The sequence below is a fragment of the Bombus fervidus genome, chromosome 2 (assembly GCF_041682495.2).
Source record: "Bombus fervidus isolate BK054 chromosome 2, iyBomFerv1, whole genome shotgun sequence".
In the NCBI taxonomy this organism is placed as follows: Eukaryota; Metazoa; Arthropoda; class Insecta; order Hymenoptera; family Apidae; genus Bombus; species Bombus fervidus.
In genome coordinates this window covers 10,445,566-10,472,971 of record NC_091518.1, presented here as the reverse complement: position 1 = coordinate 10,472,971, position 27,406 = coordinate 10,445,566, and the positions used below count along the sequence as shown (strand labels likewise).

The 27,406-nt window shown below is 42.0% G+C and overlaps 1 protein-coding gene across 1 annotated transcript; it reads right to left on the bottom strand.

The window, feature by feature from the left end:
* Positions 1–79: 79 nt before the first annotated feature.
* Positions 80–23,198, bottom strand: Ftz-f1 (ftz transcription factor 1). The gene is made up of 5 exons (XM_072021571.1): positions 17,939–23,198; positions 5,240–5,922; positions 3,565–3,823; positions 3,354–3,454; positions 80–3,260 (listed from the first exon to the last, which is right to left on the bottom strand). Exons 1-5 carry the CDS (start codon positions 19,260–19,262, stop codon positions 3,114–3,116), a joined length of 2,514 nt encoding a protein of 837 aa, XP_071877672.1. The 5' UTR covers positions 19,263–23,198; the 3' UTR covers positions 80–3,113.
* Between the last annotated feature and the right edge of the window lie 4,208 nt (positions 23,199–27,406).

Below are 27,406 nucleotides of genomic sequence, written 5' to 3'. Positions count from 1 at the left end.
ATTAGGCATTAAACATTAGACATTTAAAATAAATGTGGTGTATTATGTAAACATTGCAAATTAAGAATATGAAGCTATGTGCAGTAGTTAGCTGATGTCTTTATTAACCACTGTGCTTCTTATCTTGTTACCATATTTGTACAAAGCAAACAAATGTTTTAATATACATGTTATTAGGTATACGAATGACACCATTGTTACAAATTATAATAAACTTTGTGTTGTACATAAACGCATTTAAATTATAATAACTTGTATGTATAAAGAAACAATTGAATGTTTTGGAATACTATTTGTAAATTTTTGAAAATTGTCTGCTTAATAATTTACATAGTACCATCCTTTACCCTCCTGTTGAAAACTATCTTATATCTCGTGGTCATTGCATGTATTTTTACAATAATAGCAAAGACAGGAGTGCAATAAGGGAAATATTATCATATAATAGGAGTTCAATTAGTATAATATATAAAAATAGCGCTGTCAATCCTAAAAGGAACAGTTATCAGTTAATAATAAAGATATATTTACAATCAATCATTTTTTTTCTACATAATTTACAATTGCCAACTCCTAATGGCAGTGTCAACAACGCATAATAGTTCATCATTTAATGTTAATTCCAATTATTTATTGGATCAAAAAATCACATCGATATTAAATTAGATTGTTTGCCAATTATAATTGGTAACTGTACATATTTAACACAATGCTTATAACACCACTATTATATTTCCTAATTACAATTATTAATAAACACTTTATAACAGAATCGAGCGGACGATTAAATAGGATGGACACATACAAAGATCATCGATTTGGGGACAATATTTAGAAGAGACAATTTTCATTTTTTTTGAGACAGTTGTGTTTGCGATTTTTGTAAGTTGTTCCAAAATTATCAGACCGACACGTTCTACAAGAACTCTTGAAGATAAATGAATGTACAATAAATAAAATATTATTTGATTTTACCCAAACAGCAACACAAGATTAAACATGACTTTAGAGACTTCGTTGATAATTTTTAAATTTCGACTGGAATATATCGTACACATATCGTAAAGAAGTATAATCTAATTTGGAATAAATATAATAATAACTAAAATAGTTAACATGGAAATATAACGGGTACAATACTTGAATGGAACTTTTATATTCTGTCGATACGCATATTACAGAAGTCGTAGACTTTAAATCTACGTAGGTAACATTCATACATTCCATTTAATTTGCTATCTGGGTGTCTATTCTGAGGTATGTGGTTTACTAAAAATGTAAAAATGTAAGACTTAATACAGTTATGAAGAGGTAGACATTTATATGCGAGTTAAATAAAGGCAATCCGTTTTGAAAGTATTATTTAAAGAGCCAATAATAATGCAAGCTAGTTTTTTTCGATCGATCAATTAAAAGAACCAGGCGATTTGAAAATTTGGGAACATGTCAATATATATTTTGCATTTATATCGAAGATTTCAAAAATTTTTCCATGGACACAAATCTTTACTCACACGATAAGTACATGCAAGCTTCTGAAAATATATATTCTTATGTATATATATTCTTTCATGGTAGTAATACTCGCAGCTACTCCTCCTGATTTGATTCAACACTCGATTCTTAATCTAATGTGGCATCGAGTTTTCTTTTTACATACATCAATAAATCGTTTAAATCTATATTTAATATCTTATATCGAAGTCGGTGGAAAAGTGAAAGTAGTAAAATAGCATTTTTCCCAGGTACTTCTTTGATAGAGGATATAAACAGTAGGAGTTGCAAAGGGTGGTACTACCAGCCTACCAGTACGAGCAAAGATTTCTGTTCCTGTTGCCACACTTGAGCCTCGAATCTAGCACGTGTAATTACCGATGGCTTAGATACCACAGGCGTCGAAAAGACAACCTTCACAGCACTGAAAAGTTTCTGACTATTGACTAAACAATAATAATCTATTAGTGAAAAATTACTACGTTCGATCGCTATCTTAACATTCAGTAAATATTTATCTATTTAACAACTGCGATAAGACAATATTGATCTTATATACTTAATATTAATCGCTAGATAATGTAGGACCACATAAACCTTGCTCCAATGATTCTTTTATTTCTTAAAACAGAATCTTTATTATGATACAATATACAATAATAAAATATCGCAATTTGTGGTTATTCTTTTTCCGCCACCTATTTGAAAAATAATAAAAGAGAAATACATGAATAAAACTCTAAAATTAGTGAAGACATTAAGTAGCTAATGATTTTTTCTCAGTAAGCAACAGAAATATATTTATTTCATTAAACTATACACAAAATATTATAATTACATATTTAACATGATTCATACTTTACAACGTAATTGGAATGTGTTAACTAGTATTTACAATATAGTAGCCCTGCTGTGTGCAAGTGTGACAAAATGCAGATTTTTCATAGGAAGTTCTAAGGATGCCCAGGTGGCCGTGCGACATATATGTATATATGTATATATAAGTATATCACATGAAATTTTACTGTCGTTCAAGTATGCCCATTGAATCCCTTGCAGAAGCACGATTGACTGGAGAGTCGACAATTTCTTTCGTTCGTTACTATTAGGATTATCTTTTTGTTAAAATGAGAGCAAGGCTTCAGTGGTATATGCTTAAAAATAATCGCTTCTAGTATTAGAAAAATAGCTTTACTTATTTAGACAAAAGTTGCCTGCCCTTTGACCAATATTTTGTTAACCACCCTTTGTACTGTTTTCAAGGCATCTTGCTTACTGTTTCCCTGCGCTTGTACCCATCAACAGGGGTAATAATTCTCCATGGATACATCTCTAAAACTTCAACATCAAATATAGAAAATATATGTTATTATGTTTATATATTTAGATACACTTTATAATACATATATTATGTATATATGTAAAGTATGTACGTCTATACTTGATTTGTTTGCTTAGGTATCTTTTGAACCAGGCCCCCGAACTTGGTCCAATACCTAAGCAACATTAGCTCTTAATAGGTACTTGAGGTCCACTCTGACAATAAGGGGCTCTATCTTGATTTTTTAGATATAGCAATAGACTAATTCATGGCAAAAGTGCCAAACGAATCTATCGTTTCATTTTCTTTTAGCATGAAGCATTTCCATGAGAAGAGTTTGAGTTGGTGCTCCACCGCTACAATGCTTCTGATAAAGGTGATCTTCTCCCCTGCTCGCTACCACATGGATTCCAGGTAATACTGCTAGCAGCTTGTTAAATTTATCCTGTTTATATAAAATCTCATGTATATCGAATCATTCAGGAAGCTATCAGAAATTAGAAAAAAGAAAACCTATGTATATATGAGATAAACATACCGGTATAGAAGGATAACATGTCAACGTGTAATCCAAAAGAGCTTGTTGGACTTGTTCGTGTCCATCTTGTACATGTTTCTTGTTAACTAACCCACGAACTTCTGCATATTTAAATAAAATTGATGCATCAATGATTTTTGTCTAATAATAATATAATCTCATAGCGAGACATGTAAATATAAGAGGAATCTAGAGAAAAAAGAAGGCGTACCATGATTGAGCAGCATCAAGAATTTCATGCATATATAGTCTGAAAGATCAAATTTGAGTTCCTGAAGTTTGGACGACAAATCATTGAAAAGGTCTGCCAAAGAAGGAACTCCAAGTAGGCCGAGGCAAAGGAGATCAAACTTTTGGCCATTATGAAGCGTAGTCTCATCAGGTAGATTATTGTGTAACCTTTGATGAAGATGGTCGAGCACCAACATATCCGACCAGGAGTGCTGTAGCAACTTCATTTGGTCATCAACCTGCCCAAAAGAACGTCATAAATTGTAAAAACATATATAAAATTTTGTCAGATTGAAATGTAAAAATTGTGATCAATTTTTTAATAAGACGACTTGTAACATATATATATCAAATGAATTTAATCGTGACATTGAAATTTTGAATAAAAATAATTAAAAGAAATAATTAAAACTCGAAAATTTGAATTTTGAAATATAAGATTAAAAAATAGTATAACAAAAGCTATAATTATTTATAAAAGGAAAATTATATGTTAATTTTTAAGAAATATTATTTAATAAGCGACAAAATCTTTATATTCATGCTCCATATTGTTCGTAAAATACAAAAGCATGGTTTGAGACTTGGGATATCGATGAAACGATGACAGAACATTTTACAGATTTCCAAAGACAAACACAACAAAAAGTATATAATCGGTTAAGTAAACGGTTTATAATTAACATGGGCCTGCTTTAGGGCAACCGCCATAACCCAGAAACGTATCTTGTTATGACCTAGATATGAGGCGATGCTTGAAATCATTCAGTGATTGTGCAATGCTGTTGGTTACCTCACATCCCCGCTCATACCACCAACAGGCCAGCGAGGAGTTATTTATCGGTAAGAACTAACTTCTCTTGAAAAAGATTCTCGTCGACGGTTAAAACCGTGAAATTTTTATATCTCCTATAATAGACGCTTAATATACCCTTGTTTATGGTATCATTACAAATTGATCTAATTTCCACGAAAAGATATACGATATTTCAATAATTTGTAGATAGAAGTCGAAAGTGAATTTATATATACGGATCAATAGAAGATTCGCTCTAACGCATTGTTCTACATTATGTTGGAGGACAAACAGTTCATATAATTGAAGTTCATACAGCTAATAGAAGTTTACTAATTCTCCTCATCATATTTGTTACTGAAATAAGTGGCGGTAAATGTTTTCACATAAACGAATTCAATCGATTACTTAACGGGTTAATCGCATACTAACGAAAATTTCCATAGAAAAAATAAATATAAATGAAGTTCGGACGAACGAAGTTCTACATTTATATATTCTTCCTGTAAGCCGATGACGTTTCGATAAATTCAAGTCAACTTACACAGCGTTATATATACACGTTAAATAAGTATATTTAACCCTCCATAGGTAAACTAGGTCATTCATATCCAAGCTTAATTTTTCGCTATTCTAAACTTGCAAAGTATCTAAAAAAAATTCTAGAATACCTATCGGAATATTTTTACTACGTTTTATACGTTATACACCATTGTTAAATCAAATGCCTGAAACTTTGTTGAGCAAAAATAAAAAATCAAAGGAAGGAGAGATACGAGAGATCGAAATTTCTCTTGGATCCTAAACGAGCCAATTTGCCTAGTTGAGAGGGATTAAAGTCAACAACATTGGCACCAACCTTGAGATCCTTGAAGAATACCGAATTCCTTGCCCAGTCCACCTGCGAGAACAGATTCTGATCGAGCACTTTGCACATTAATTCGAACAAGTCCACTTCACACTGATTGTACGTTTGATTTTGTAACAGTCCAAAAAGGGATGCCTGCCACTCGCGATCATCGACCGTTTGAACGAAGTCTCTTATCATCGGACTAGTTTTCAACGTGGCGGTAGAGGGTGCGGAACCAGCGGCCCCGTGAGTGGACTGTTCGCCGAAGTTGAAGGCCTTCGGGCTAGGGGTGGTGGAATTGGCAGCCCATAGCTTGCTATCCAGGCCAGGGTTGAGGTTGTGCAGGTGATTACCGCCAGAAATGTTTGGCTGGGAGGACGGTGCGATCAGTTGATGCTGACCAGCTCCGCTGCCAGCTTGTGTCGTGACCAGACCAGCGGCCACGGCTGCGGGGGATGGACTCGAATCTGGAGAAGACGTTAGACTCGAGACCTGAGGTATTTGTATTTCCTGTTTAATATGCAGGAAAGGCGTTACGGCGGAGGGATAGTTCGATGGGTCACCGAGGCTGCCACGTATCGTTTGCAGTGCCAGCTGCCGTTGTCTCATCATTTGTAGCTTCCGCGCTCGGTCTCTCTTGTACATAGGTCCAAATTTATTCCTACCACCTCTCATTCGGTCCGCCCGCACGGCTACAACAGAAGCAAACGTACAAAATATTGAAACAACAGGATCAGTTCTTCGGCTTTGGTCACAAGTACATCTGAAACACGAATCGAACGGTTACTCGGGCTTTTCTGGGTGATCGAACGAAATGATTTTGTTAGTCTTTGCATGTTCTTAACAATTTTATGTCATTTTTAATCATGTCTGAGAAAATGATCGTTGAGACGACATTTGACGATCAAAGCTTCGGTTTCACCGACAAATCTATTTGAAAGACGAGTCGAACTTTAGCTTTTTAATTGAACGAAACGATCTTGTTAATTTTTCCAGCTTTCAGATAATTCGATATGATTTTTAACGATGTTCGATGGCTGAGAAACCGATAATTGAATTTGAAATTTATTTTGGTAATTAAGCGTAGTCGTCGCCAATGTTCGAGTTTAAAGAAGCGCCACGTTCCAGAAGGAAACGAGATTTAATCTTAACCAAACGGGACAAAGTGTAAACCACTTGCGACTATCCTTGTTCTACGACTAGCGACATGTCTACTTGATGCTTGTAAACGAGTAGCTACGTGTACGACATGGATCTCCACCTACGAAAGCTGCAGGTGTGATTTGGCACGTTAAACCCGTCATTATTGAGAGCGAACGTTAGGACTTGCCAGCGTTGATTATTTATTACCTGTCATTAACTGCAAGGGACAACCTGTTGACATTCTTCTTTTACTATAGTGCCAATGTAAATATTTCTTAGATATTTATGGATAAGGATTTCGAGATAATAAAAATTCCCTGACACGCAACGAGAAGCGAAATATCGAAAGATTTTAGTACAAAGTGGACTCTTTGGTGCGACCCAGTTGGATGTTTACGCTCGAAACTAAGTATTACTGCATCTCCGAGTTAAGATTCACATTGTAAACAACAGATTCCCAGATGTGTGGTCTCGGGGCCGGAAGTGACCCAGCAGAGGAACTCGATATGGATCCCCCTTGGCAGCAAGGGATTAAAAATGTGCCTTCGTGAGTCCGGCGCATTAAAATACCAGTGTTTCCTTAGCCAGTAAACATGATATGAATTCGCGTCTACTTAACAAAACAAAAAAAAAAAAAAAATGTAAGAAGAAGAAGAAGAAAAAGAAGAAGAAGAAAGGAAAAGAAAGAAAAGAAACGGATCTTCGTCCTAGAATAAATTCAAAGTTGAATTTCCCCGTTTCTAAATTTAAACTTTCGAAAGGCGAATTAAAAAGGAAAATGTCGAGACAGAAAGCCAAAAGGATAATGGAATAAAATGAAAGAAGTCACAAGACTAATAATAACGTGGAAAGAAAAAAGAACAGTCCCGCGCCATAAAAGGTGGCCGGTTCATCCATGTGCATCGCGACGGAGATGTTGATGGCGGTGTGGCAACGTATCCCCGAGAAGAGGTCGTGTGCCTGATGACGATCATCCGCGATCCTCAGGGTCACGGTGCTATCGAGGGAGGATTTCGTGCAGCTTTAACGATTTATAGGGCGGACACGCGGCTAAATCGGCGGCGTTGCCTATTTTCGTACGAGGTGTTTGCTATCCGTCGTCGCATGAAAACACCAGCGAACACGAACAAGCGAACGAGCGAGCGAGTAAGCGAGCAAGCGCGGTGCGCGCTCGTTGAAAGTGAAAGGAGGTTGAATCGCTTGCCCGTCCACTTCTGCCTCTGAGCCGGCCTGCTGAGGGAGGAGGGCCACCCCTCTGCCCCCACCTCGCACACATATATTCATACACATACACATACACAGGAACCGTGTCGAATACCGTCCGACACCCCGCCATCTCCTAACCCTACTTATTCCCTTCCCTCGACCCTACTACTCTCTTACCCCTCTCTGAACACCTCTCGCCTCCCGTCGATCCACATTGCCGCCTCCGCCACCCTGTGTGTGCGCGACCGCTTACGCCTCCTCTCTTTTTCTCTTCTTTCTTTCGTCTCTCGTTCTCACCGATTCCCTTTGCCTCCTCCTTCTCCTCCTCCTTCTCCTTTTTCGCTACTCCTCACTGCTTGCGTTTCTTTCTCTTTTCTCCTCTCGCACGAAACCACCACCTTTTCTCGCCTTTCCTTCGTCGATTCCCTGCCTTTTTCGAATATACTCCCGTTCCTGTTCTTTCCCGACGCTCCTCGTCTCCCTGAAAACTCCGCATAACGCGGCCACGCACTGTCACGGCGTCCGAACATCTGCGACTACGATTGCAACCGTGTCACAGTCTAACTTTGTATATGTAAAATTCGCACACATGTATATATATATATATTTATAATAAAATATATACATGAAATATAATATTAAAATATAATAAATATACACATTATATATATTTGAATATTTTCGTTTCGCACAGTTTAGAAACTTTTAGTACGGAGCTATACGACTGGAACGAAGAAGGACATCCGTTAATTGCCTTCTCGTCAGGAGCAATTATTCTCGATAACTATTGGCCGGAAAGATAATTCCAGCATGGAAGACTGAGAGGTAGAATTCACGGCAGAGCAACGATGGATTCGCCGCCGTAAACTTGACACTCGGCTGCGAGCATTCGTTTCCCGAACTTTTCTGCCGTCAGTGCTCTGACGAATACGTACTATGCAAAGCGAGCGTCATCCATCATCCAAGGATTACGCGAACGTGCTCGCGCGAGCACGCCTTCTCGTCCTTTCTGCTCCTATCCGCGACACTCTCTTTTCTCTCTTTCTGCAACATACGTGACCGACTCGCCGAGAATTCAGACAATAGCCGAGAGAGCAAGCCAATAACGAAAGTTGCTAAACTTGACTTTCAGGTTGTTGCTTTCGGCCACTTGTTCTCGATTGCTCGCTTAATGCTACGCAACGCCGCCATCGGCTATCTCGTTGACTTATTTAACACGTGTAAAAAGCTACCTCGTTGCGTGCCTCCTTTTTCGATTCTTCGTTTACGATCGTACACGCGTTTCTCCCTCTTATTTTATATTCCATCTCGTTTCAGTTTCTTTCCTTCGTCATATTCTTCTATTTACATCGTTCGTTATTTCGTATTTCTTATATGCAAGAGTTTCATTCTTCTGAAAAGAAGAAAAGAAAAGATAGATTGGATTACGATCTTCCGTGCATTTCATTTTCTCGCCCTCTTTCACCCTGTCTTGTATATTCATTGTAACGAAGAACTCAAGGAGACTGGAAGGGTCCAAAGATCGGCGTAGATCACGGCTAAACTTGACTCTCGGTTCAGCAAGGTTTCTTTTCTCTCTCCTTATTGCCATCCTACGTTTACGATCATTCTCCCGTGGTCTTTCTTCTCCCGTGGTTTCACCGAGCGTCGTAGGTGTTACACGCTGTCAGACGTACATCTTTCTACCTTTAATTTGACGCCAGGTGCATCGTGCGCTTGGAAATCGACCTGCCTTATGTATGTGATGTAAATACTTCTGCTGCAACGAAACTCGCGTTCAACGCGAAGACTATCCGGTCGATAAATTCATCTTAAAAACTTCATTCATCTTTGGATTGCCTTCAACGATATCAATGCTCGTTTAATCACATTATTCACGTAGAAATCAAAAGCGTAGAGATTGAATTTCATTGAATTAATTATACATGTCGTAGGATTCTAATTTTGATTAATTCTCATATTAAATCATATGATTATTTAACGCACAATTATTTAACTGTTATCTTCCTCCATCGCGTTCGATATCTTTTAGCGCTCGCAAAGGAATTTAATTCCCAACTGTTATGGTAAAACGAGAACGTCTTATCTTTCTGATGGAGGTGAATACCTAGCAATGAAAGAAATAAAATTTCAGCTTGTAAGTTGTAATTAAGCATCTCGATCTAATTAAAGATAATCAATTGTATGATTAAAGAGATACAACGTCATACGTTTGTTATTTATCTTACTCAAAAACTAACACGTCTTACCACCCACGATGTTATAATTGCAATTATAATTACTACAATTTCTATCCTACGATCATAACTCGATCTATGGCACATTAAAACGATAACGTCAAGCAGCTACCAATCTTGTACAGTGATCTACGTAGTACATTTGTAAGTTAATACAATTAGAGATACGAGTACGAATGCAAAACTTGCAGCCAATCGGAAACACTTAGGACGCGCAAAGATACTCGTGACTGGTCAACAATGTGTTAAAATTCGAGACTCTTTCACCCTGGAAACCCCGTGGAAATGATCTATCGTCTAACTTCCGACCACGTGTCACACACGTTTCCCGTGTTTTTGTTAAACAAGCGAAGCGTGAACAACGTGAACGGAGAGATCCAACAGTTTCTGTTGCCCGGGATGGTGTTCACCGAGTGGGTGGCGGAGTTTCGCGTGGGCAGAGGACATTAGCGTATCGATATATACGGCTCGATTTGATCGGGCTCGATCGTCAAATATACATGCCAGACAGCGACACTGATGATATTTACGAGTCGAATTCCGGGGTACCCAGCGGGTTGGAACCCGCGGAAACGTGGAATCAAACCGGAGGAACTGTGTACCTCGGTGAAGTAGCAACCGGAAGTTTGAACAGGACGCGCGAAATTGCGTCGTTGTGGCGTCGAGTTTCGTGGCAGCTCTTGACTCCATTACGCGAACGAAATTATCGATAAATTACAGCGATTAGCGACGCTAGGATATAGACTTTTACGATGTAAAACGATAACATCATTAAGAATCTTGCTTCTCTATTTTCATCGATAGAAATTCTACGAGATCCGTAGCGAAAAACATAGTAAAGAACAGAATTACCGATAAATCAGACTAGCGGAGTAAGAAAGCTATTGAGAATGTGAGATTTCCCGGAATTTCATCTAGCCCCTGTGAAAATTGTACGAAAGGATCATGAATCGCGATACTCGTGACACGAATAAACCGAGACGATTCGATTTATGAGAGAGAATTTCTGACTCTTGGGTTGCGCAGGGATGTGGCAAGACGAGAGTCGCGGTGTTACCAAAGCGGCATATAAATGCGTTAAATACACCTCAGAACGATTTTCCATCGATCGTCAATGGCTGGAGAAACTGTGTCACGATCCTCGTGATTTGACAGAGCACGCGATCGACGAGCGTACATCTACCGGAAAAGTTTCATTTTGTCGAGTTTAATGTGGATTTAATATAGTCTCGCGAAGGAAACGCATTCTACTTAACAATAGCGCAACACGGTATTCCCTTTTATCTTTTCCTTTTTTTTCCAGAATCAACATAGATATCGACGCACTTTGCATAAGAAGCGATTACGTTATGAAAATATGACAGAATTATTTACAATTGAAGGTACCAAACGCGAAGCGTGGAAAACGTGTGAAACGTGCATAACAAATCGCCTTGAAGCGTACGAGCATTCTAAAACAAGAAGCAAAATAAGCTTGTTAAGAAAATGTATACCAGGAAATTTTTATTTTATTAAGTAGTCGATCTTTTGTCGTAAATAAACTAAAATATATGCGCTGTACACGTCAACGGAGATAAATATAATTACATACATGTTTTTCCGTTTACTAATACGCTTTATCAGTAGGTAGCACGTATCTATGATAAAAAGCTTCAAATATGCTTAGCGGGTTGACCTTTTCTCCTGCGCGGAACAATTGCGAGCAATTATAGTAACAACGGTAAATGCGGACCGCGTTACGATAGCGTTTCAATAAAAACATGCATTCGTAATTGAAATCGATATTTCCATTGGTGGTTCTCCGTACTTTTCTCCTGTTTATAATGAATCTGCGACAGAGTGGTCCGCGTGCATGACAGAGATCCACGTGCAATGAGGCCCGTGCAGGCCATTGAAAGAATGCAACCCACGTCCGGTTCGCAAGGTCCGCTGCGACGATAAGAGTAGTAGACGCAAGAGCGCCGAACCCGAGAGCACGTATGTCGAAAAGAAAGGGAAACCCACTTGGTGAATCTGGTCCACGGGTCCAGTGACGTCAGACCCTCCCCATAGAAATTAATGTGCAACCACGTGACCACCGTCGCCCACGGTTGGACCAATCGCGCGAGAGAAGTTCCCCCGTGACGCAGCCGACGCGACGCGCCCGACCGTTGCGTTAGTGAAGTCATCCGCGCATTGCGAAACAACGTAAAACAAAAAGAAAAAAATATAGAAAACGACGAAATCTTCGGTCAGGAAACCCTTTTGGATTTCTAGTCGAACAAAGAATCATAATTAAACTACATATTTATACAAATTCATATTTTTGCAAAGATATAGAAAGGAATATAACCTAAGCAGAAGTTTGTGTTACCTATTAAAAAACTATTACAACGCGTGGTAAAGTTTTTGTATTTTATATATACCTTTGTATATTACGCGCATTTTCTGCATCCTTGCACTTTCAAATTTCCCACAAATGCATACAAATCTGCAGTCTAATCATGATCTTACGACTTTTACGAAAGACAAGCTAGGGGGAAGACAGGTGCTAGATACATGCATATGAAGCGTTCTGTTTTACCAAGCGACGATACTAACTCCCTGTCCCAACGAAACTTCGAAGATATTTCGTGCGACAATAATTGCAGTAATACCTGATAATCGACTGGCATTAGATTTTAGTGCTCCACTAACTGCGCGCCTGAACACTTAATCATTATAGGAACAGGTTAATATCGATGGTTCGATAATCGGTCGTGTTACCGACAGTCGTAGCCGAAGCTTTTCAGGAATTCAAATATTACTCGTATCGCGGCAACGATGACGTACATAGATCGTGCGCTGCGACGCGATTGCGTATTGGTGCTTAATGTATGTATATGTATGGATACAGGATACGAATTCGGGCGCGCGCTGGAAGGAATGAGAAAGAAAGAGAAGGAGTCACGAGACGAGAAAGAAATAAAAGCTTCGGCGAAAAGAAGACGGTGAGGCTCCACTCAACGAGGGATTACACAATCCCCGCCTCAACCTAACCTTTCTCCCCCACCTCTGGAATGAGCGCGCGCGCGCAAACGACGAAGGTAGGAGTCGAGCAAGCGAGCAAGGCAGCCCAGGCAGGTAAGTAAACAGGCAAGGCAGACAGGCAGGCAGGCAGGCAGGCAGGCAGCTAGCAGGCAGTCGGCCAGATGTACAACTTTCTTGCAACATAATACAATAATTATGAAATTTGTGAGTTTCTAAACAGAGGCGCATGCCACGATTTCCGTTGTCCTGCCTATTTTTCCAGATTCCCCATACAATACGTATATTTACAGGCACCGAATCCTTAAACGCCAAGACAGCCGTTTCTCAGCGATTTTGACTGCGCCGCCAATCGACCAGTGACCGCTCTCACTTTTACGACGGGACACTGGGACGGAGCATGTCCCGGAATCGACAGGGACCAAATCGAACGTTCAGAGTAGCCTGTGTTCGGCCATTAAACACAAACCCGCTCCACGTGGCGGACAGATGCAAAAGATGCGCCGGTTTTTCGCAGTCGTAAATGGCATATTCCCTCGTTATTACTTTCAATGCTATGACTTCGACGAATTACTGCCACGAAATTCTCCGCGTCTTACCACGTCTCTTTCACTTCGGAATATTTCAACGATTTTGTTAATTTCTCGTTTGTAATTCTTTCTTTCTATATCGCAGGCACGCTGCTTGCAGTAGAATATTCTCGCTGGTTCTTTAATTAATTATATTTTACGCTACCCCATTGTAAGACTGTACTATAGTAATTAGAGTACTTAGAGCGTCTCTACATAATTCGAACGTAATATGATTAAGAAAGCTGATAAGAATGGTATCGTGGATTATCTCTCGAGGGAGCCTACATCCACCAGGAAAATAGAGTTTCGTCGAGGCATCGAAGCAGAAAAGCACGAAGCATCGCTTCAGCTCGCGCGAACAGTCATCGCCTATCTCGATTGCAAAATACGAAAGAATTATGAGTGTATACCTATACACGATTAACAGCGCGATCCGAGCGAGCGTTTAACGGCAATAAACCGAACCTTTCTTCCGAACAATCGGTTAGTTAAGAAATTTTAACGTTACGTAAATTAAGCGGGAAATTGATAAATAAGTTCGTCGGTAATGAAACTTCGGTTCCAAGGGACACCGGCGGACTTTTTTATATTAAGTAATACCGTTAAGTAATATTTAAGTGGCACAGAAATGGCGAATCTTTTTTCGTGACTAATGAACACATACAGATGTAGGTCCGTGTGTGTCATAACCGCGGAACGTGGAACTTTCGACGTCGAAAGCGACCCACGAATCTTTTCGACTCTAATTTCACTGTTGTCGTCGGTGAAAATATATTTCGGCCGTCTAATAGAAATTTGTCCGGTCACCGAAAGGCTTTCTCCTGATTGTATCGTGTGGATGCAAAACAAGCTCCGAACGTCCTACCTCAAATTTCTAGATTCCATTTGCGCAACACTACCGGTTCGCCTTTGGCCATAGATGAACGTGCGCGCGCACATTGCCGCTCCTCCACGTGACAAATCTGCCTTTATCCAAAACGAAAACTCACTGACATCGGTGGTATACCGAATTTTTTGTCAAGAATGACGCTAATGACGAAAACGAAAGGCGAGTAAGAAGTTAGTTCTCTAAGAGAGCCACATTGAGTAAACTTTTTATATCGGCCACGCCAGATGCCTAAAACTACTAGAGCGCCATAAAACACGCTATTCATCCCCTTAATGTAGCCATCTAAAGAACGTAATTATGATTAATTGTAATTATGATGGAAAAATTCTGTGTCTCTTTTAAAATTCTGGAAAGGTAGAGTAGTTAGTTCCTTTAACGAAATTATTGTACGAGTAAAAAAGATGAAAATTTCTAACTTTGTGATGTGATTATTACAGATATATCAGGCTCCATATCATTGAGAGGCGATTACAATTATTATTCCGTACAAAGGAAGCAACTAGAAATCCAAAATTGGATGGAAAATAAGGAAATTAATTACGATAAAATATCGTTCGTGGAACGAATAACACGAGCCTTGAGGAATAAACGTCGCTATATTTTTAGAAGACATTAAGTGCGCGTTTAATGACAAAAAAAGGGAGAAATCCAAGTGTATGTGTACTGTCGAGTTAATGTTGCATAAGTTATTTCGATTTTTTTGTGTCATTAATGTTCTTCGAATGTTACCTCAATTATTTGACTGATTATTCAATTACGTAACCTTACGTCTGCATTTCCGGAGTATCGTCAATTTTCAGCAACTTTCGCTGTAAATCTATCTAGTGAATACGGAATTACAATACACGAATTACATTTGACAATAAAAATGTTTACATTTCAGGAAGAAGTTGCTCGATTAAAATCTTACGAACGAACGTTTCTTTTTTTTTTTTTTTTAATCAGACGAAAGCTTGAGATAGTTTGCCGTTTGGGTAAAATTGGATAACGCTTCGAGTTCGAATGGGATAGTCAAATTATTCGCAGCTGCGAAAATTAAGACTCCAGTGTCAATATTTGATCGCGTCTGAACACATATGAGGGACGTTCGAAAGAGAAATTAAAAACCCAACGAACGTTTGAGCCATTGTCGGTGGCCTGTTCCTGTTGAACAACGGTACGACAACTACAGCCATTTTAGCCTTGTTTTAAAAGGTAAGACAGATTCATTTATCGTTAAAGGGTAAAGCGTGGAATAATAGACAGTCGTCGTATATCAAAGAGCTTTTCTCGCCATTCAACCGACATAAAATTCTTCTTGGCAGGGTTCTCTGCAAATTTGCCTAATTACAATGCCAGGTAAACACGAAGAATTTAAGATAGAAATTTAAATGCATTTGCAAATTTCATAGGATGAGCGTGACCTCGTTTGTTACCAGGGTTTTACAGTCTCGTGAAATAAATGTGGATACTTTGCTAGATGAGTTTACGGCTTACAGAAGAGAAGATGATTTTCAAACAGCATTAAAGCAGGTCCGAAGTAACGTTCATTATGATTGAACAGGACGTGTTCTCGTATTCACGGACCACTGCAAAACGGCAGGTTTATTGCAGAACTGTGACAGGTGTTATCGTACGATTTAACCGGTGTTTTCATCCGATGTCGACGCGCTCTTCCTTCCGCGCAGGTATTTCCATTTTTTTCCACATAAATGTGTCGAAATTTTACAACGAACGATGTATATCGGAACGTAAAACAACAGTTTATACTTTAACGCTTAAACAGAAATGCGTAAACTATGTGGTAAGAAGCACCGAGATGACAGTAATAGCGGTGACAACAACCGCGAAACTTTTCTTGCCGATCGTATATAGCAAGCGTTACGAAACGATCATCGAATTAACGTCAAGAAGCATTGTCAAGTGCACGTTCGACAATTAATGGTTGGACAATCTTTAAAACGTAAACTTTCGATAGCAATTAAAACAAATATGTATATACGTTTCGATATTTGGAAGATAGTTGGGAGATCGGCTTGTGCCACGAGAAGAAATCGGTCCTACCTAATCGGTATAAAATTTATACGTAGAAGTAGGTTTTTACATTTCTGAATAGCGTGCAAGTAAGAAACTGCTTCCTTTCGTAAACGCTCGCAAGCACACTGGAAACTTTCCGCGTTAAGCAATCCGCGTTGCCGCTGTAGGAACGCCGTGGAAAACGGCGTGCAAAGGCGGCAATTGCGACAGAGCCTGTTTCGAGATTCGCTTAATCGTTGGGCCTTGAGGGCCTAGACCCAGTTACTCGAATTGCATTAGACGCTTCGTTCGAATCGTCCTCCCATTTAACTGTTGCCAAAGTGCGAAAAAGATTTTCTAAGACCGGTGGCGCCAGCCACGGCGATTGTGGTTTTGCGAATATATAACCTCGACTTTCGCGTAAAATCTGCATAATTCGCGGATGGAAAGCGGATCAAAAGCTAATAGCGAAAAAGTAACGCGATACATTTAGAAAACCGGCGGCAACTATGTTGCGAATTCTTTTTGTTGCGTACATGCAAGAACGGTTTGCCTAATCGGCTGTTCGAAATGGACGTAGATCGTGTGATATCGGTATAATTAAAATTAATGATGGAACGCGGTCACGTGAATGATATCGGCGTTGAAACGAAGAAGAAAGTGTTGATCAAAATAGAAGCGTTAGAGCGTCGAAAGAATTTGCGAAGGAAGACAACGGTATCGGTTGAGCGCTTCACGCGCTGTGTAATAAGGTTAAGTTCGTAGGAGCGTAATGCGAAAAGGCTCGAACGCGAACGTATTCTGCCGAAGTTCGCCGAAAGGAATCGTGCGGTACCGAAGCGCCAATCGCCGTACACGCGTTCGCGCGTAAACCGCTTTTGACGTTCCGCAGGATGTACGTAAAGATATTGAATAAGAGATAACGCAAAAGTTGATAAGAATGCGGTAATATTAACGCACCGGTGATATCGTAAAAGTTACGACAAATGCCCGTAACTCGCAACAAAGCGGTGAAAGTAATTAGATCACAGCAGAATTCAATGGAGACGATATTTAACGCTTGAAGTATTAAATAAATGTACATATTTATACCGTCGATGTTTCGACAGAATTACTAGGCAAAAAATAAATGGCACCTGTTTTATTAAGATCTTTGTTTTTCAGCAGCGTCGACGTTAATATTTTTGACCAAAAACCTGTTATACGCGCAGACGCAATAGCACGCGTGTCCCACGATTATGTTGCATAACTGAACATCGAAATCTACTCGGTCGCATATACGCGTGCGTTTTCGTTCTTTTACCTTCTGCATAAAAATCGCGACGATACCCGCATGCAACGCTTTCACATCCAAAAAAATGAGTACCCATATTGTCGGACAAATAAAATTCGTTTACGCAACAGTACGAAATTCTCTGTGTCGTTGTTCATCTTGCGCGTCATTCCGCCCTGTTTAATCTCCGAATTTTGCGATACTTGCGAAATGAAAAAAGAAAAAGAAGAAAGAGATCAAAGGCACGTTCCGTGGATCCATCGCGAGGGATTATCGAGACACTATACGCGCGTATATGTACTTTTGCAAAGCGTAACGAAATGAAAAAGCGTAATAGATGGTAGATAGCCTTGATATAATGATGTCACAATTCAACAAAAAACTCACCCTCAAGCTTCATGCCGACTTCGAGGCACTTCTGAAAACGACAGTAGGGACACCGCTTCCGTTGCGTTTTGTCGATGTGACAGGACCTCTCGGCGACGCACGTGTAGACCTTTTTGTTTTGGACGGTGCGCTTGAAGAAACCCTTGCAGGATTCGCAGGTGAGTAGCCCGTAATGGTATCCGGAGACCTTGTCGCCGCAGACCGGACAGAGCTCTTCAATGATGATGTCCTTGGTGTCGGGGAATTCGGACGGACACGGTATCGAGCCGGTCACGACACCAACCCCGACCTGGCCCAACCCAGGATGACAGATGGTACCAGTTGGTAATGAATAGGTGGTAGTTGGTATCGCGACATTGCCGCTTACCGTAGCGGATCCGCCGCCATTTCCGCCGCTGCCGGCCGCGCCACTACCGCTACCGCCGCCGCCAGCAGCTGCATTCCCTGCGGTGGGCCCACTGCCGCCAGCGGCACCCGCACCACCGCCTCCACCCGCTCCTCCGCCGCCTCCGGGACCGGCGGCACCGCCTCCACCGTAACTGCTACCGCCGCTACTCTCTAGGGCTGTCGACGTACCGCAACCACCACCTCCACCGCCATTCGCCGCGCCATTGTTGCCTCCACTGCCGCCGCCAGTGCCGCTTCCGGCTCCTGTTGGCGAGAACAGACACGTGTACACCTTCTTGTTGCCGCAAGATCCGATCTCTAATGCCGATGATGCGCCGCCGCCGCCGCCTCCGCCGCCACAGCTACCGCTTCCACCGTTGTTGCCACCGTTGCCACCGTTGCTACCGTTTCCGCCACTTCCGCCGCCTCCACCACCTCCTCCACCACCACCACCTCCGCCCCCACCTCCCCCACCTCCAGTCGGCGAGAATAAGCACGTGTATACTTTTTTACTACTGCACGGTGAGTTGTTACGTTTGAAAAAACCTTTACACGACTCGCATGTCAGCAAACCGTACTGATAACCGGACATTTTGTCGCCACACATGGGACATCGTTCTTCGAGAGCGGTGGAATCGAAGAACGCGGCGTCGAAACCCGAGATACCACCCTGCGAGTGCGACTGACTGTGTACCGGCAACTGTTGCTGTTGCTGCGGCTGTTGTTGCGACTGTGATTGATGACACATTGTCGTCGGTGGACTTTGAGCGCAATTCCCATACGGCGACGAACCGTACTGCGGTTGTTGTTGTTGTTGTGGTTGTTGCTGTTGTTGACCAGCCCCGGCCGCACCTTGGGGACTACCCTGTGGGCTTAGATGAAACGGCGACATATTCAGGGATATCAAGCCCGAATGCTGCTCCATCTCCAATAACATATCACCCTTGCGCAAGTGCTGCACGGAGGAACGTGCTTGTGGCGTATCGGCTCATATATGAATTGCCTGTGAATTCTCCTAGTTCTAGCCACCGTGCTGAATATCACGAGTATTTCTTTCTTTTCTTTTTCTCTTTTCTTTTATTTCTTTTTCGCGGCTGGTGTGTATGCGACAGAACAACGGCGGTTTATCGGTTTATTGGTTAGGCTGCCCCCTTTAAGTTTCGAAGCGGTAACGGTGTACGTCGTGCAAGGTCGTGGTACTCTCGTATGCTACGGTACCAATGACTGTGTACGATGTTGTCGGTAAAAATGACGATACAACGACAAGCACAACGACGATGACGACAACGATGAAGTGGAAAGCATAAGCCCGAAAGAAAACACACTATATTCCCTTGGCACGTACAATATCGATCACCAGTCACGTTTTTCTACGGCACACGTTCATAAAGAAAACCATCGCGCACCACCGCAGAAAGTAAATCCTGTTTCGATCGTGCGTACTACGTCCGAACCATCGTAAAAAATGTGACGAAACGTGGGTCTGCGTGTGTTGCGTGAAAAAGAAAAAATTCTCGGCTGTCACTGTTGCATTCGTGTTACTCGCGAAACAACAAAACCACTGTGACGTCCCTTTTTTTCTATCCTTTTTCTATCCTTTGGTTGCGTGATCACTGATAAATCCAGCTTTTACAACGTGACACGAAACAACAGCAAGCACACACGACGTTCAAACTGATCGTGGAAGCCACGAGACGGGGGATGATCGTATCGACTAGGATCGCAGTGCGAGCAAGACAATCGGATCGTTGTTTCACCGGGCACGCGAATCGCCGGTAGCGTTACCGAGTGATCACACATGCGCGGATGCGAGACCAAGTTTTGATCGCGGCGTTTTGTCACACAATAATCGATGCGGACCAATTGTTGAATAAATAAGCCGGCTATCAGGAAAACACGCACACACTGTAATCCAACTGAATACCCGCAACGTATCCGTGCGAAAAGTCGAAAAAATATACAACGGTGTCTAAAGTCCGGAACAAATAGACACACACAAACAGAGAGAGAGCGATAGTAAGAAAGGGAAAGAACGTTTGGAGTTCCCGTATCGTGCGACTTGACAGCGCGGCTATCTGCGTACGACTAGTTGTCTTCTCGCCTCGTTGCTTTCCCGAAGGGCCCGCCCCCTCCCCTCTGCCGCCCTACCGGCGATACATGGACGTAGGTAGAGTTGTTGGGAGACCGTCTCGCGAGACACGGCACACGTCACGTATATCACAGCAGCAAAGACGACAACGATCACGGGCGGCGAACACGAAAAACACGGACTGCAGGATATCTTCCTTTTTGATCCATGCCCGACTGGCTCTCCCCTCTCTCCAACGGGTATATCTACTGTTATTAATGTCGTCGTTGTTGTTGTTGTTGTTATTGTTGGTTCTGTCGTCTTCGTGGTTGCCGATCAGAACGACACACGGGTCTGTACACGACGATACTGGCTGCACACACCACACGACACGATGACGATCGAAACGAATACAGCACGACAACGCGGCACACGGTGGCACTCGGTGCGGCACGGCGCGGTTTCGCCCGGTATATACGCGCTTCACCGTGACACCGCCAGGAGTAAAATAAAATTGGCAGAACCAGGAGAATGGCGAGAGGCGCGCACACACCACCGTCGTCAGGCTCCCTTGGCTGTTTCGGTGAGTACAGAGGAGAGAAGAGAAGGAGCGCGCGCGTGTCCCTTTACCGACGGCCACGGGTCGAGTGTGAGAGCGCAAGAGCGAGAGAGACGTACGGCGTATAACCAACACAGCGCACGGCATAAGTGAAAGTGATTCAGCAGCGCATGCCACAGCGCGCGACCAGGTGCCCGACGGAGAGTAGTGGAGGTGCCTCCGAGAGCTCGACCGATTGGTGGGGAGAGGGCAACACGCGGTGTTCGGGAGGAGAGGGACCGACTGAGAGAGAAGCAGGAGGATGGGGGAGGTTGGGAGGTATTGCCGTGGTCGAAGGGATTGACGCGGGAGGGGAGAAGGAGGTTGCAGAGCCGATGGCGGGGATGACCTACTTACGGAACCAGGTCTATGTCGGCCGGAGAAGTATTGTCCCTGTACGCTCCCGCGCCGGTCTGCCGCCCGTTGCTGCCGCCGTCGTTTTGTCGACCGTATTTGTCGTCGGTGCTGCCGGCAAATAGCCCGACGCACGTGTACCACGAGCCTGCACGGGTTTCGATCCCGAATCGATGCGTTCCCAGCGAGTTACGACGCGTAACGATCGATATATCGCGGAACGTTCGAAAAACGTCGATCGCACGAGAAACTGAGACGCGTTTAGAAACCGACCGGATGAATGATCAAACGCGCGCGATTGTTAAAATATTTCGGCGAAGATACATTACGACACGACGATAAAATAAAATTTCTCCAGCGATTCGCGCGAGATACCGTTTATCCCATAATGATTTCGCGTACGCGATACGTACTTCCATTCTTTTTTTGTCGTCACACGCGAGGAAGATGGAATGGATGCCTCGAGCCCGCTAACAACTCTTGCTTTCAAAGAGCACAGGGGAGCCAAACACAGAGAGTCGCGGTAAGCGGGCACAGGGCAGGCGCACAGGCCACATACAGGCCGTGGCTGGGTCAACAGTAACGCCGTTGGCACTCCCCGACAGTGCCAGTGCTTCTCTGTGTGTACGTCGCAGTAGATGTACGACGTGAAGCGGTGGGGAGACCCACTGACCCAGTTCGCTGAGAACATGACGCAGCCGCGACTCACTCCCTCTCATTATGTCTTTTTCTCTCTCTTTCTCCGTATCTCCCTTGCCTTCTCGCGCCCTCAGCCAGCCACCTCGCGTATCCTACCCTCCCAGCCTATCTTCCGTCTCTCTCTCAGACCCTGTCCTTACCTCTTTACATGTTCCGTCACCCTAAACGTATGCGCGTCTCTTTTTCTTCTTTCTCCCTCTTCCTCCCTCTTCCTCCCTTCTTCGCCCTGTTTCTTTCCCTCTTTCACGCTATCTTGTTCTTTCCCGTTCTTTCTCGTTCCTACCCTTGCTCTCTCTCTCTCTATCACTCTCTTTTTCTGCTTGTGCCTAACACGTATCGCCTTTGCTCTCTCGGCCGACCAGGCTAACTATACGACGCGTTTCTTTCTCTAACGCTACCTCACACGATTCCCCCCAAACCTCTCGACAGACGTGCCATTGCTTATACACACGCCGAACGTAATTGTCGCGCTCTTTTTCGTCTAAGTAACCGTGTGCGCCTGCCGTAATAGCGCATACATTTACATACGACCTGTCCTACCTATATGCAACACACGCATGCACGCGTTCGCGCGCACGCCGTGTCATCGATGAATGCACGCAGCAACTATTGCAAACGTGTTGTCGTCATCGTCGTTGTCGTCGTATCCAGTGCACCGGGTTTAGAGGTTAGGTGGTTAGGATTATTTCCAATAAAAAATTCGTCGACGTACATTTTCAAGTGCTCGACTGGTAATCGGGGTTTCTTAAGGAGCTCTTTTAAATAGACGTTATAATTCGATAATTTTCTCGTGTAAACATCTTGCATAGAAATAATCAAGTGAGATTTTCATTTAAGTAAAACGAACATCGTGGTTTTTCAATTCGAATACATCGAGCGTATCGTTCGTGTTACGTAACAGCTTAAAAATAAATCATATTCCACATTCGTACGCTTAATTACATGGTATAGTAAAAGCAAATAAGAAGCGTGTATACAAATGGCGTTCAGATCAACGAGTTACATACATATTACGCGTAGAAAAATAGTAACATAAGAATAGATGGAAGAAAAATGTAGCGAAAGATAGCGATAGACGCTGGCTCATGGCTAGATGTTAATTACGAAGCTCGAGCAGGAAAGTTTGTTCTGTTAATTTTTCTCGTCGGAGAAATAATGGCGCGCTTGCGCGACACCAAATTAACGTCTGCTGAATATCCCTTTAAAACTCTTTCCATTTTCGCGGGCCCTCGCTCGTTTACGCAACAACTTATTAACAATGCCCCTTTTTAAATGGAATTATCAACTTACTGTATTCACTTATTCCAAATTAACGAGAGTAACAAAAGTAAAAAAGAAACGTAATTCTTTGTTCAGAACTTTGGCAATAGAAAAATAGCGAAGATATCGAGAAATACACCAGAGTATGTAATTTACGTTAAAATAAGAATCGTAATACGTAAGAAAATCAATTTTTCATCTACTGTCTATAGATGAAAAGTGCATCAGAGTAAATTTGCATTTTCTAAAGAAAAATTGCGACAACCAAAATATTTTGATTCCATATCGGTAGCGTACCTGTTAAACCATTAAAAAACAGTACGAGTAACAGTGGAAGAAGCATAGAATCGATCCTACATCCTGTTCCTCATTGTGTACCACTTTGTACGGCGCCGAAACGCGGTTGCACACAGGTTATTTTCTCGCTTTGTTCCTTCGGGTGCAAATCGGAAACGCGTGTATGTACCTGCACGGTATCGTTGTGATGGTGCCGCGGGCACGACCATCGTACAACACATGCAACACATTTTATTTCTACCGGCGCATTGAGAAAGAATAAAGAGGTCGGGCCTCTCTGTGTTCCATTGCATGTCACGTTAAATCACGATCATCGCTGTGTGACGGTAGAAACCAAATGAGATGAAAGAAGAAAAAAAAGAACGAAGCAGAAGATAGACAAAGAAAAATAAATAGCGCGTGAGTGAGAGGAAAGATAAGAGAGAAAGGATGGAAGGAACGAAAGGGAAAAGGGCCGCGGCCGTGCTTCGGCAAGTCGAAAGGGCGGAAGAACCGACGAAAGAAAGTGAAAGCTGTGACCCAGAAACTCTGGAAATGTAAATGGCGCGCGCACCGATACGTTCGGGAATTATAAATGATTATACAAGGGTTCTATTTGATTTCGACACGCGATAAGTAGACGATTTCGTTAGATTCGAACGCTACAAAACTGTCCTCATAATTTCAATCGGAGAAGATTACGAAAATTACTTATTCAGTTTGATGTTTAATGAAATTGTCATTGAACGTGTTACGTGGGTATATATTATGAGAAAGAGAGAGAGAAAGAGAGAGAGAGAATTACGTTACGAACTGGTAGGTTGTGTGGTAGCTTGGTTGATTTGTAATATAAAGTTACTGGGTACACAGATGGACGAACAAGCACGAGAACGACTACGTGCTATGACAAGGCTGAAAAAGTGCGAGTCCTTTACCCGTATAAGCTGAAATTATGCGACCATTATCGGCATTATGCTATTTCTGGGTCAATTAACATCACGCTGATCCTTTAAACGCCCTACTCGAGTAGACGAGTAGGTAGCGCGAGAATGCACGCGGAATTGCTATCGCGTTCTTGGTTATCGGAAGTAATTTAACCACTGATAGACGTGTGGTTCCACGCTTTTGTAGGAATTACGTTTACCCGCTGTGCGATACATTTCTTCCTTTGACGCAAATACAGGAAACGCGTCACAATTTTCGAATACACGATCATACAAGAAAGGATTCGAAGAATGTCAAATGTATATTTCTGTGTCGTTTGAAAAATATTTGATTTTATATTTATAATCGTATCGTGTCTATGCTAATAATACGACGCGATGATGTTTCAAGATATTTTTAAAATCGTAAACTGGATATGTCAATCGAAAAAGAACAAAGTTTTATCCACCTTCTTTGTATCATCTTTGTTCCTCTTCGTTCAATTTGAAATATTTACTTATTATTTCGTAAAGACTTCAATGATCCATTCGGAGACCATATCGATCATCTTCATAAATTGAAAGGTGCAGGAAGATGATGATGTTACAAAACAATTTACCTCGGAGTTTACCGTTATTTCTTACTTTCTTGCGACGGATGAACTTACGCAAGTAGGATGATATCCGTTTCTCGAGAACTGAATATTAATTATGCACCGATATAGCGAGCTCAAGAAATTAATAAAAAGCAAAGTCGATCAGTTTGGGTTCTAAGAAGATCGTATCTCGAACGAAATGAAAGATGGAACTAATGTAAGAGGAGCAGTATTATTCTTCTTGCTGGTAGATTTTATGGATAAAATATTTTGTTATCGATAACATTCGATTAAAAGTAATTCAAAAACAATTGTCTGCTTTTTTTAAGGCTAATGTCTTTGCGTAACGTTATACTCGAAGCAGAAGGATACGATGTGTACATATACATATAGAATATATGATTTATTTCCGTCGGATTATTTCATGATCGTATTCAGATAAGCAGTGGAAGTAATCTTCCTTTAATAGACCGAACAGTATCAGGTTGTGAAGATAGAATGTTAATAAGCATATTAAGGTCAACCTATCTCTCTGTCGGGAAAAAAAAAAGAAGAAGAAATAGAACTATCCACATCGTCTTCTAACGATTACCATCTCGATATTAACTATGCAGGTATGGTATCTGTAACTCGTAATATTCGTCGCAAAGAATATGAGCTGGTGTGATCTTTCTCTCTCTTTCCCTCGGCTCTTACTCCGTGAGCAACGTGCCTCGGTGTGTGAAGTGTGCCAAGGACCGCCCCACTCCGCAATCCCATTTTCGAAACTAAAAGTAAAATCTAACTCATTGTGCTGTGTTGTACACGTACACGTATATCCTTATACATACAGGTTTGCATACACAGGCACGTACGTAAGAAAGAAAAAGAGAGATTGTAATATATTTTTGTCATACGACCGAAACCGTCGAATTCGTTTAGGGCGACGCGGTCGCCATAACAAGGACGTGGCTATGAAATTTTCATTCCTGGAACGAGTTCGTGAAGTTTCGATATTACTTTCGCGAGGATCCTCGACGTCGACGCGTAAGGTCGCGCGAAGGATCTTAAATCATCGAGCAGGTGGGTGGCGATATTTTCGATATCCTTCGAACGGAACCTTCGTATTCCTTGTCGTTCTCGTTTCGCGAAATCGCGCGGTCCAAACAACATTTTTTTTATCCGCGAGCTCTCCTTCTCGCATCTTCGTTCTTACGACCAACATTTTGCAATAAAATTTCATTCTCTGTCACCAGGAAAAAAAAACAAAACAAATCGAATAAGAGAAACCTAGGGAAAGAGAGAAAGAGAGAGAGAGAGAGAGAGAGAGAGAGAGAGAGAGAGAGAGAGAGAGAGAGAGAGATTGTTTCATCTACGAAACGCGAACTGACGTTTTGCAGGCCAGTTCGCACGTCCTTGACACACTTACCCACATGGGATATCGCGAGACCACGTGTAACTGTGTGTGCATTAACGTGTATGCGCATGTACCCACACACGACGCTAGAGCACATACACGTACACATAGACACGTCGCTACACACGATCCTGTGTAAAAACATGGTCTTTCTTGCATGTGTCTTGCAACGTATTACACGTACATATGTACGTATGAAACATACATACGCGTATCGCGGTAACGAAGATGCGCGTGCGCGCGTGCACATCCATCGCGTTCTACGGCAAAGGACGTGTAGACCAGTTTCTGTGTGCAAGTTGCAAGGATGTACCCCCTCGCGCAACACGTATGCATCTTATCCGTGTGTGGCCATGTATATACCCCAGACGACCCTCTCGGTGCTTGTCGTCTCCCATTTTTATTACCTTGCAACTGGGACACACGATGGAATGCGAAATGGACCTCGAGCCGTGAACTAACGAATCCGGGTAAAAAACGCGAGGAGATTCGGCACAGTTTCGTTGCCATGGAAAATTATCCCGTTCGACTAACAACGTCCATGAGACGTGCGCGATCACCGTACTTCCGTTTGTACTCTGACTTTCTTTTACGAGATAAACGACGTAGAAAAAGGGTCGAAAAATATCGTTCTTCCAATACGTTTTTACGCTGGACATCAAACCATTGTTTGGTTTCAAATAAATTTGATTAACGTTAGATGGGGTGCGGACAGCTGTCAACTTCTTCTCCGAGGGTTAGTTGTAGCTGTTAATAATTGAGACATTTTTGGATTTATGTAAAATACGAGAATTATAAAAGATATAAAATATAAAAATGTTGGGGCAACGACTTTTGTATTATAGTAGAATGGATGAAGGAAGAAATTAATAAACGTCATAGAAAATTTTCGTCGTTAAATTTACTGTCTT